The sequence below is a fragment of the Coregonus lavaretus genome, assembly GCF_964263955.1.
Source record: "Coregonus lavaretus genome assembly, chromosome: 19".
In the NCBI taxonomy this organism is placed as follows: domain Eukaryota; kingdom Metazoa; phylum Chordata; class Actinopteri; order Salmoniformes; family Salmonidae; genus Coregonus; species Coregonus lavaretus.
In genome coordinates, this window is record NC_140006.1 from 26,190,734 (window position 1) to 26,203,892 (window position 13,159).

At 41.6% G+C, this 13,159-nt stretch overlaps 1 protein-coding gene across 1 annotated transcript; it reads right to left on the minus strand.

Annotated features, from left to right (window-relative positions):
• Positions 1 to 4,932: 4,932 nt before the first annotated feature.
• LOC311147100 (melanocortin receptor 4-like) lies at positions 4,933 to 5,934 on the minus strand (the record flags this gene model as incomplete). The annotated part of the gene is made up of 1 exon (XM_084183725.1): positions 4,933 to 5,934. One exon carries the CDS (start codon positions 5,932 to 5,934, stop codon positions 4,933 to 4,935), a length of 1,002 nt encoding a protein of 333 aa, XP_084039851.1.
• Positions 5,935 to 13,159: the final 7,225 nt, after the last annotated feature.

Below are 13,159 nucleotides of genomic sequence, written 5' to 3' on the forward strand. Positions count from 1 at the left end.
GCAAAACAATTCACATTTCTTGCCCCCATTCGTTTAACATGGAGCGCCTGCTCCCTCTGACCAGCAGAAACACAAACAATTATCACTAGACCACTTCTGGTTACCCTCACCGATTTCACAGCACCCAACTCTGTTTTCACCCACCCTGAAACCACCAATGTATCAGCCAAAAGGCAAGGGTCCACTTTTTCCAAAAACGTAATTCCTACTCTCACAGACTCATCTTTATCCTGACCCTCGGTGCAAACCTCGGGCTCCGAGAACTTCACCACACCTACTAGTGCTAGATATGATGTTATCAGTCACTCTTAAAGGGACAGGCTTTCTTACAGGTGAATAAAACAGAAATTAATATAGAACTGTTGTTTCTGATCATATAAAATGTTGTCATTAATGTTATTGAATTGTACTGGAACTTATGACAACAAACTATCATTTATTGGGTTCAATTAAGATTTTTTGTTTTTAATAAGATTCTGATTGGGGTGACAAAATCCTACAAGACTTATCAAAAGCCTTTATAGGATCCAATTGGATTACTTTTGATGTCCAATAGGAAAAAAGTAGTACAATAGGATTCCAATAGGATTCTGATAGAGGTGTCACAAAATCCTATAGGATTGTGAGAATTCTATAAGATTCTATTGGAAAAATCACTAATCCTATAGGATTTTTTTTACTAGGGATGTACTGCCTGGAGAGTGGAGTCAGTGAAACATGAAAACTAGTTAAAGGGGCAATCTGTGATTGCTACATACGTTTTTGGACTGTACACTGATTGTACAAAACATTAGGAACACCTGCTCTTTCCATGACCTAGACTGACCAGGTGAATCCAGGTGAAAGCTATGATCCCTTATTGATGTCACTTGTTAAATCCACTTCAATCAGTGTAGACGAAGGGGAGGAGATTGTGTACATACATGGATTGTGTATGTGTGCCATTCAGAGGGTGAATGGGCAAGACAAAAGATTCAAGTGCCTTTGAACAGGGTATGGTAGTAGGTGCCAGGCACACCAGTTTGTATAAAGAACTGCAACGCTGCTGGGTTTTTCACGCTAAACAGTTTCCAGTGTGTAGAAGAATGGTCCACCACCCAAAGGACATCCAGCCAACTTGACACAACTGTGGGAAGCATTGCAGTCAACATGGGCCAGCATCCTTGTGGAACGCTTTCGACACCTTGTAGAGTCCATGCCCTGATTAATTGAGGCTGTTCTGAGGGCAAAAGGGGAGGGGGTGGAGGGGGGTTGCAACTCAATATTAGGAAGGTGTTCTTAATGTTTTGTACATAGTGTACAAAACATTAAGAACCCATTGATTCTTGAGGAATATAACTTAAAATGCCTTATGAGCTTAGTTTAACTGTTGCAGCCCATAAGAACCCAAAATCCATTGTTTGTAAACAATGTAATTGTAAAAAAAAATAAACAATATAGACTCAAAACATGGTCAAAACTATACACCCATGGATGGTCAGTCCTTGCATCCATAGTGCTGTCTATGAATCTGAGAGTGGTTACATTTCTCCAGCCCCATCCCATAGCTGTTTACCAAAAACCGTGGTAGGGTGCCAGCTTTGTTGTTGTTTGAACTGCAGATTGCCCCTTTAAGTGCAAACATGGATTGTGAGATCCAAGGTGATCTGGTAATTGTAAATGTGTGAATTGTAAAGAAACAGAGGAAGCAGGCCCAACAGAACAGAGGTCTGGGAGAACTTACATAGATGAGTCAGCGACCTTCAAGCATTAAAGTTATGTAACCTTTTCTAATAAACCTGAAGGCTGCTAGGTATGGTATGTGACATCAAAGAGAGAGAGAGAGAGCATCATCATTGTTCTCTGCCTTTGAAAACCTTTCTTACTGACATCCACCTTCCCCAATTTTCTCATTTTATATTTTGCCGTCTGGCAGCTGTTGTTGAAACTGAAAATAAAACTGAGGTGGCATCACACTACTGCACTAATAGAAGCCTAATTAGAGACAAAGTCACATTTTTAGTTTTGTTTATTTCAGAGTCAGATATTTTTATATAGGGGAGACAAATAAATACATTAATAAAAGACAGAATAATAATTTAATTAAATCAGGCTAATGGATTGATGGAAAAACCTATCATAGACTCTTCTGCTAATAAGAGACTGAGGATGGGCAACTTCGTCTTTCCAGTGCTTAACTCCACATAATCAATAAACACTGTTACTTTCAACTCCTGTTCCAAAGATAATTATGTCAAGATCCACCTGTTCATTTATCCTGGCTGATAACTAGAACAGAGCTGGCTGCCTGACTCCGTAGGAGCTTTCAGTGAAGTATGTTATTGTCAATACAAGGAACCAACTAAATAACCAAAATCAATAGCAACAGATCAGCATGACATTTGTATCCCTTGCTGTATCATTCCCAGTAGAGCTAACTGTTGTTTGAAAATAGGAACTAGCCTACTAGACCAATGCTCTGCAGTTCCAGTTTTAAACCCATTCCAGCAAGTGAAATGAAATATAAAAAAAAACATTGTGAATTGTATGTTTCTATCAAGTGTTAGTTTCCCTTGCAACCATGCTATGGCACTAGCAAGCAACTTAAAACTTGGGAACGAGTAGAAATCTTGGTTAGATTTAACTTGCAACCTCAAAACGTTCAGAAGATTTCACTTGCAACCTCAAAATGTTAAAAACCTTAAAACACATAGTTTCATTTAATTTCACACGAAATAGGAAGAAAAAAGCGATACGTAATCACATCCACTGGCAATGTTTAGTCAAGATTGGCACTCTTAGCCTAGAGTCATAGTAAACATTGAAGGCAGAATGTTCCACAAGGAATGAATAGGCTAATCATCACCAAAATATATCCACAGAAGCTTCCTCACGAAAAAGTTAAATCACATATCTACATGACTCATCTAACATAATATTCTATTCACATCATTAAGAACAAGGAAACCACATCTGGAAATGACATATCTGGAAAATGTTTATCCTGAATGACGTGCAAAGGCTACTTAATTGTGGTCCTCTGTAGCTCAATTGGTAGAGCATGGCACTTGTAACGCCAGGGTAGTGGGTTTGATCCCCGGGACCACCCATACGTAAAAATATATGCACACATGACTGTAAGTTGCTTTGGATAAAAGCGTCTGCTAAATGGTATATTATATTATATTAATTGAAAGTACACTGATGCATTTTACTTGCACATATCAATGAAACAATATTGTATTGCTCTCCCCTTGTCTTTTAGCAGATAGCCAAGTATTTTATTTATTCATTCACTTCCTTGGCTCTGTATAGCAGTAGGATTAGTTCCTTTTTTGATCACATATACAGTCAGGTCCAAAATGATTGTCACCCTTGATAAAGGCGAGCAAAAAAGACTGTATAAAATAAATAATTCAAATACTGAGCTATATTGTATGCTCAATTATTTTGAAAATTATATGCTTTTATACTAATACAATTGAAAAATATATATTTCACAGCGGTTTAGATGCTACAATGATTCTCTACACTATACTTGCTTGTTTTGTCACAAACTGAAATTAGGCAAACTATTTGAATTTTAACAACAGTGAAATGGCGGAGCGATTTCTGCATAGTGCATCTTTAACAAGTAATAAATGTTTTTCTCAAAAATATAATAATAAAAAAGATTGGCACCATTGATAAAGATGAGGAATAAAGACTGTATAAAATAAATAATACAAATACTGAGCTATATTGTATGCCCAATTATTTTGAAAAAGATATGCTTTTATACTAATACAATTGAAAAAAAGGAAAGAGATTTTGTTTAACAAGTAATAAATGTTTTTCTCAAAATGATATGAGTCAAAATAGCCCCATAACATCAAAGATCCACCACCATATTTTACAATAGGTATGGGGTTCTTTTCTATATATGATTCCTCTTTTTTACGCCAAACCCACCACTGGTGTGAGTGGCCAAAGAGCTCTATTTTCCTGTCATCTGACCATAGCACTAGTTCCAATCCAAGCGTCAATGCCGTTTAGCAAACTCCAGGCTTTTACATGCAGATAAAAAAAAACATACCTACTCTAAAATGTTGTGGTGGTGGATCTTTGATGTTATGGGGCTATTTCGCTTCCACTGGTCGTGGGGCCCTTGCTAAGGTCAAGAGCATCATGAACTTTACCCAGTACCAGAAAATTGTATCCAACAACCTGGTTGCTTCTGACAGGAGGCTGACATTTGGCTGTAAGTGGATCTTCCAGCAAGACAATAACCCCAAACACACATCAGACTCCACAAAGAAATGGTTAATTGACCGCTAAATCAACATTTTGCAATGGCCATCTCAGTCTCCGGACAGGCGAAGGATATCAATGATCTGAAAGGATTATGTATGGAGGAATGGTCTAATATCCAACCAATGCATTCTCCAATCTCATAAAACATTATAGAAAAAGGCTCAGTGCCATTATCCTCACAAGGTGAGCTATTGAAAGGTACTGAAAACACGGGTATTACTTGTTAAACAAAATATTGTATTTGTATAAATTGTTTTAATGTAAAATAACATAATTTCCCATTTTTTTGCATACAATATAGCTTACTATTTATATAAAAAAAACTATTCGTTTTAATAAGTAATACATGTTTTTCCTCAAAAAGATAGGAATCAAAATGATTGGCATCCTTGATAAAGACAAGCAAAAAACTATTCCCAAACCTCTCTATGTAATGATAGCCATTACATGTGTTGACTGAATAGTTTGTGTGGTAGTGAGAGAAATCTATCAACATGAGTCATGTTCAACTATTTTGCAATTGTTATTTGGATCATAAGGCAAAACAAAAAGTTGTCCTTATTTACAGATATTATAATACGGTTTCTTTGAAACTGTTCACATTGTCCCTGAACAGTTCACATACAGTATCTCCAAAAGGTTCAGTATCTGCTGGGAATTTCACACAGAGACACACAGAGAGGCAAGACCATACCAGCAGCAGAAGATCTCCTTGAAGGTCTTCCTCATCTCCTGGCTCCTGAAGCCGTAGATTAGCGGGTCGATGACAGAGTTACACATGATGAGAATGAGGTACATGTTGAAGTGAGACATGAAGCACATGCAGTAGGGGTTCCTGGGGCAGGAGATCATGAGGATGAGGTGGAGGAAGAAGGGCGCCCAGCACACTATGAACACCCCCAGGAGGATGGTGAGGGTGATGGCCCCCTTCATGTTGGCTGCCTGAAAGATGGGGCCGTTGCCCGGCAGAGCAGCGATCCTCTTCATGTGCAGGCGCGCCAGCATGAACATGTGGACATACAGCGAGGCCATGAGCACCAGCATGCTGAAGAACATGATGATGAGGCAGATGAGGACGGTAGTGCTCTCTGAGTAGACGATGAAGAGGACGCCCGACACAGTGCAGAAGGTCCAGATGCTGGTGATGATGGCGGCGGCTCGGCGCACGGTCATGATGTTGTGGTAGCGCAGCGCGTAGAAGATTGTCACGTAACGGTCCACAGCGATGGCCAGCAGGCTCCAGATAGACGCCAGCAGGGAACTACAGATCATGGAGTCAAACACATTGTCCATGCTCTTGATCATGCCACCGCCGATCCCCAGGTTGCCATCAGTGATCATCGCCATGACAATGGTCTCAGTGGCATTGGAGACGCTGACCAGCATGTCAGCCACGGCCAGGGAACAGATGAAGAAGTACATGGGAGAGTGCAGGTTCTTGTTCTTGACGATGGCGGCAATAACCAGGATGTTTTCCAGCAGGCTGACGATGCCCAGCGTGAGGAAGACCTCAGTGGAGATGAGCAGCTGCTCGTAACACCCAGACAAACCATGGTGTCTCTCTGCCACAGTCTGGGGCTGCTGATGGCTGAGAGGCAGAGCTCCAGAGCTGTGGTTCCGTAGGTGGAATGATCCATGGTGATGCTGGTGTGTGTCATTCATTGTTTTTGTAGGATCTCTTCAGTCAGTACTCTTCAGCACACTTCATTCTTCATTATTCCCTTAATATGTCCAGAGAGTTTCTATGCCTAATGAGGAGCTGCTTACTTAAAGCGCTTCAGCTTCGGGTGCCAAGCAGACACTGGGCAGTGAAGTATATAGTCTGAGACACTGGGAGGTAGTCCGATCCGTGACCGCAGGTGGCCGTTTGACTCTACCTCTGGCTCTGCCTCCGCTGGCAGGAAAGCCTCATCATCCTCTGGCCTCACACTGCCATCTATTTACCACACTTTCAGCCAGAGAGGTATCCGAGATAGAGAAAGAGGAGGAGAGAGCAGGGCAGAGAAACAGAGGGAGAGGGGTAAGCGAGAGCGAGAGAGTGGAGAGAGAAATAGAAAGTCAGAGAGAGAGAGAGCGAGAGCGAGAGAGACAGAAAGAGAGAGAGAGAGAGAGAGAGAGAGAGAGAGAGAGAGGGGGAGGCAGAGTGTGAGAGATAGATGGAGATATATTAAAGGAGTGTGTGTGTCTGTGAGTGAGTGAGTGAGTGGCTGAGTCCAGAGAGTTTGAGACACTAACTGAAAGAAAAGGTATTAAAGCACACACAGCCAGCCAGAGCTTCACTTAGCAGAATAATTCTCACTTTTCCCCCAGACACCCTGCAGCACTCTCATCCTTAACTCCTCCCTGTCTCTCAGCCAATGAGGGTGTTTACAAGGGTGGGCATCACATCTGGAGGATGTTCTTGGTCAGACAAAAGGAGAGAGGTATTACTAGCCCTGCCCTGCTGCACCTCACTTCAGCACTAATAACAATGAAAGCTTATCGAAACACTTTGCTATACTCATTCATTGCAGCTGCAGTGCTGTTTGTAGCGTAAGTGGAAGTAGGGAGAACGCACATTTTATTTCTTAAAGTGTTGACGGTGGTGAATAACAATTTAAACATGAACTTATAAAAACAACAGCTCTTTGCTGTATTCATTGAGTCTCTCTCTAGTCAAGGTTTTAAAAGTTGTGAAATCTCACAGTATATAATATAATGCCATTTAGCAGACGCTTTTATCCAAAGCGACTTACAGTCATGCGTGCATAAATTTTTTTGTTGTTGTGTATGGGTGGTCCCGGGGATCAAACCCACTACCCTGGCGTTACAAGCACCGTGCTCTACCAGCTGAGCTACAGAGGACCACTTGATGTGCGCGCAAGGCTTCTTATTACAGCCTATGGCTCGAGGAAACTGTGCAGACGCAGTGATCTGAGCTATCTGATTGGCCAGCTGTAGGCCAATAGGTGCACTTGATTTGCTCTCTGGGCATGCCGGGTATGCAAATGGTTCAAAATGGGAACACTTTGCCTTCCCGGCGCTATGGCTGCTGAATCAAGTGCACCTAACGCCAAAAGTGCCCAAAAAATTTACAAAAAAATAAAATAGGAATGCAAGGCTTTATCATGGTTGTTTTGGAGATCGACCAAATGATTGCGGTCAATCGGTTGTTGACCACTGCTTTGAAGTATTCCCATTCAAATTATTTGTATTTATTTTTAAACTAGAAAAGATGACACCTGTTCTGTCAATAAGTACAAATCAAAGAGTTGGCTCATACCAGTTCTCTGACACAAGCTTTTGGAACACCTGCAGCTTCATTGGCTCATTTACAGACAGTAGCTGACAAGCTGACTAATTGATTGGCTCACTGACACTTGGAGCGGATCTATCCTCCAATAGTGTGACTGTACGACAGGGGACTGACTGACGAGGGACTTTGGCCATCTCTGTCTGTACAGACTATTGGCTAATCATTCAAGCCAATGCCAGTGTGAGACAGTGCCAGATTCATTCAAAAGGCTGGATAGAACACACATTATTAGCCAAAGTGATCCTTTTGTGGCTCAGCTCAGTTTTTCAATACACGTTCCAGACAATGATTTGACGTTAAGAATATCCTGTAACAATGACTCAATAATAATCTAACCTGCAAGAACAGTCTGCCTTGTATATTGTTATATCAGTGATCACATGACCACTCGGGTATTAAATTATTTGCTCAGTCATTTGATCTTTATAGGTGCCTACTGTTGAAAGTGTGGACACGAGCTAATTGAGCCTTGTTAGCACGTGACTTTGCCTGTTGAGAGACCTTCCATCTTGAGGTCTTCACAGGTCCAAAAAGTTGGTCCCGTTCCAAAATGTACCTGGGTCTTTCCCACCCAGACCCGATATGCATAAATACATTTTTTAAATATAGAGACCCGTTCCAAACGGACCCGAGGACAACTAGACCCGTTCCGTATAGGCTTGGTCGGATCCAGACCCATCCGATCCGAGTAAGGGAAGCAGCAGAAAAGTTATTTTTTAAGCTACTTTTTAACCGGAGCTGATAAAGAGAGATGGAAAGAGAGGTGCTGCTCTAGAAGGCGGGGGAGGGGCCGTACTGTGAGTGAGTGACACAGGGAACAGGGAGGGAGAGACAGCAACCAACCAAATCGACTCGCGGTAAAGTAGACTAATAGCTGCCATTGCTAGTTTATTTATCATCAAATATGATTACGTAGTACCTGTATTGACTGTATCAAACCGGGAGAAGCTAGTTAAGCTAACTAACGTTAGGTAGCTAGCCTAGTTGAGGCTGCAGTCCATGCAATTTCTAATCCTACAGTTACAAATAATAACAACATTCAAAATATTAAGTACATTAGCAGTCTACCTGTTGGCTCTTGGTCGTTGTAGCCTATTCTTCTCCTTTAACTTAATTCCGTAATTTTAATTCCATCTTCCATTGATTAGATACTGTATCTCCTAACTTTTGCCACACACGTGTGTATGTATGTGTGTGTGTGTCCATGCCTGTGTATGTGTCAGACATCAAGAGGTGTAATCGAGCCAGGGAGCTAGCCCAAAGCGCTGGAAGGCTCTGACTGAGTCAGAGGTGTGATTCATCTTAGGACAGATGGGGAGGCTGCATAACAATGTGATATATTCAACAGCTGGGGATTAATGAGTAGGTTACAAGAGGATTTCCAGTAAAGCTTATTGCTTAAAAAATAGTGGTAGTTAGGATACAGTTCCTACATTATATTGATACATTTAAATCACCTCTGTGAATGCTTTTCAAAACACCTTAAACTCAAGACTCATATTGCGGATATTGATAAAACCATCAATTAGATTGATTAATTTGACACGTTGGAATGTCGATTGCGAGCCAGGCCTAATCGCCCAACATCAGTGCCTGACCTCACTAATGCTCTTGTGGCTGAATTGAAGAAAGTCCCCACAGCAATGTTCCAACATCTAGTGGAAAGCCATCCCAGAAGAGTGGAGGCTGTTATAGCAGCAAAGGGCGGATCAACTCCATATTAATGCCCATGATTTTGAAATGAGATGTTCGACGAGCATGTGTCCACATACCTTTGGTCATGTAGTGTATTTAGGCATTTTAAAACACGATCACGAGTATCATCCGATCCGACTATCAACTACCAACTGTCAATTTATGGATACGATTACAAATATGAGCATTGCCATGTTGGCACACCCCTACTTGTATATAACAGTCATCATGACATAACACATTTTATAACGCATACTGTATATTCTATTATAACATACTTCTCATTACTAGTTTTTATTACTATATTTTTTCTTCTACTTTTTATTACTACTAATTGTTGGATTTTGGATTTGACATTTCATTATTGATTGATATTGATATTGTACTGCTTTGTTGAGGAGAGTTAGCAAGTAACACTTGACCAATAAACATAGATTTTATTACATTTTTTGCTCACCATATTTTGTAAATAGTTACCTTGTAATGTTTTCCTATCATGGTGAATACAAAGTTGCCTACGTGTCACACCAGCCTTCGCTTTGGCTTCACCTCCTGTCCTGCTCAGGCGTTCGGCGTCGTCGGCCTTCTAGCTGCTGCCGAACCTACTGCTGGCATCCCGACCTCTCCGCTGTAAGAGCGAAGCGCTGCCACCATGACTCGTGCCTGGAGCACCTCGGGACTGCCATGGACGAGGTGCTCCGGGCCGTACGCCAACTGCAGGCTACACCACCACCTTCCCAATTCCCTGCGGTTGTTCCAGCCACCCCACCACCATCTACATCACCAGGTCTGATCAGCAACGTCCACCTGCGCCTCCCGGATTGGTTTGACGGCACCCGAGCTCACAGTAGGGGGATTCTCCTGCAGTGTGACCTCCACCTTGCCCGTCATGCCGGGATGGCCTCCGAGAGGGACAAGGTTTCCTTGGTGATCTCTGTGCTGACAGGCCGGCCTCTGGAGTGGGTGCACGCCATCTGGGAGAGGGATGGTCCAGAAGTGCAGTCCTATGAGTGCTTCACCCAACTCTTCCGTGCCGTCTTCGACCACCCAACATAGGGCAGAGAGGGAGGTGAGCATCTCCTCCGTCTACGCCAGGGGTCCAGGACAGCGTCGGAGTACGCTCTGGATTTCCAGACAGCTGGAACGACCAGGCCCTGTTGACGGTTTTCCGCAGCTACAGAAGACTGCATGCTAAAGATGGCTGGTTTTCATCTTGGTATGAATGGGATAAAACAGTATGTAATAATTGAAATGCAAAAAAATATAAAATATAAATAAATATAAATACTTTAAATTCGGGAAGCTCAAGGTTAAATTACATATAATCTTCTTTCAATCCTTCATTGAGTGTTTGCTAACAACTTTCGATCCCATTCGAGGTATTCTGATGTGAGGCAGGCATATAACTATCATAAGGATTGTATCACCTCAACTTATCTTGAATGTATGGAAATGGGGAAAAAGAGAAGAGTCACATTCGACAAGGCCTAAACACTGCTAGAACCAAAAGTATAGTATTTTTAATCAATCAGAATTACTCTCTCTTGGTCCTAAAAGACATAAGAATCAATGTGCGTTTGTGAGAACATGTTGCAAACAGTCTTATGTCAATTGTTGTAGAGGTTGGTTTGCAGTATTACGTAACTGTAACAGGATGCACGGGGGGGGCAGTATAAATAATTATGTATGCACTCACTAACTGTAAGTCGCTCTGGATAAGAGCGTCTGCTTAATGACTAAAAATGTAAAAAATGTAGATGTCATCCAAGGCCATCTTAAGTGGATTTCTAATAGAGTATGGCTTCAAGTACACTAAGCATCACTCAGCATCACTCAGCAACACATTTACGTATTTTGTAAAATGTATGAATTTTTCAGGGATAATATATACATATTTCTGTAACTGTTTCTTCTAAAAAAACGTTAAAAAAAATATTTCACCTTCAAATCCTACCACTTACAATTCACTACTACTTAGACCGCTGCGCCACGTTTAAGGCACTGCATCGCAATGCTAGAGGCGTCACTACAGACCTGGGTTCGATCCCGGGCTGTGTCACAACCGGCCGTGATCGGGAGACCCATAGGGCGACGCACAATTGGCCGAGCGTCGTCCAGGTTAGGGGAGGGTTTTCCTAATCATTGGGGTTTTAGGTGCTGGTACATGTTACATTTATTTGGTAAGGATAGCCACTTCAGTTGGTAGGAACCAACTATCCCCTTGTAGGTTTCAGTGACTTGATCTCAAAAGGAGGTCAGTCATTTTGATTTCTCTCTAGTGTGGTGGAGACCGGGTAGAGCCAATTTGTGATAAATTGCCTTGGGAGCACTTCCTTGGTTCAGATCAGTCACTGTTTTTCCGGTTGCCTTTCTGTTTCCGATGGAACCAGTGCATAAATTCCCCCTGCCAGTCTCTGCATGAAGACTAGGGTTGAGATTAGATAGTCAGATAAGTGTACTAGTTAGAATAGGGGGAGGTTCCATTTTGTCTTGGTTGTCCTTCACATTATCAGTGTACACTATGTACCAACACTAGTTGTGTAGGCATTTGTCTTTTTCAGTCTATATTGGTAATTTAGTTGAATTTATCATGGCTAGTAATGTAGACAAGTTTGATTGCCCATCTGAAGCACTTTTTGGAGCAGTGCATGTGGTAGAAATATTTAACTCAGAAGTATCTCTCAAAAAACCTGAGCTTGTGAATTCGGAAATTGACTTTATTAAAGCGCAACAAAGCCGAGCTGGTCCATGGAGCAATTGCCTTCCCTGGATCTGAGCTCTCCTTTTACACAGAATGAATTGTTTATACAACATACACAGTTACTCCCTTATATGTACATGATTAACAGCTTTCGGTGTCACGCCACCACCATCTTCCAAAGTCCAAGTACCACACATAGTTTCCTTATAAGGGGTACGTGCGCTTCTCTAGGTGGGGCCTCTGTCTCATATCCTGTTATATTGGTGGCGTGACTCAGACACTTTCTTTAAAAAAATGATTCATACACACATTACAGAACAGTTACACACTGCATTGACTATATTCACTATTCAAGCATGCATCTGGATTACAAAGTATCAATCATGTTTATTAGGTTTTACCTTTATCATTTCATCTATATGCACTAAAGAGCAGATGGCACAGATTGCTGAATACTACAATATTGGATCATGAGCAGTGGAGGTTTTAGCATGTAAATCTTGGTGTGGCAGAAATATAATGTGGGATGCATGCCAGCAAAGCCACAACACTAAACAATACATTCATTGCACTATAACGGTGACAAACGGTGCCCACAAACTGTTAGGGCATACATAAAGCTGTCCCAACAGCAGTCCCAACATCTTACACCTGGCTATCAGCGGAGCCATGTCTGGCAGCGAAACAGTTCATTCAGCCTCATTTACTGCCTTTAAAAAAACAAAACATGGCTGACTTGCTTAAACAAATGTGGTTTCTAAAGCTTTTTTTTATCCTGGTAGTCATACTGAAACTGCCCATGAAGAGTACTTATTCTGCCCATAAAGAGTACTTCTTCCCTCGCCAAAAGTTTTCAAGGTTGGGAGCAGATCAATGTTTTCATGAGGTTGATTGTAGAAATTATCTAAAGAGTTTGTAACTACTGTCAAGGTAAGGGACACTGGAAAGATGAATGTCCTTAAAGCAAAATAAAAAAATCTGGTGGCAACTCAAAAGTACAGTTTTCTGGCCTAGCTATGTCACTTAGTCGAAGTACTGTTTCTAAGCTTGAGAAGCATGCAGAACCTTTTGGAAAAGCTAGTGCTTCTGACAGGGCTGCATATAGTTCTGAGGGTTATATATCCCTGGTAGGACGTGATGAGAAAGTTCCAATCAAAATCTTGTGAGACACAGGCTCTGTGGAATAATTTGTTTGT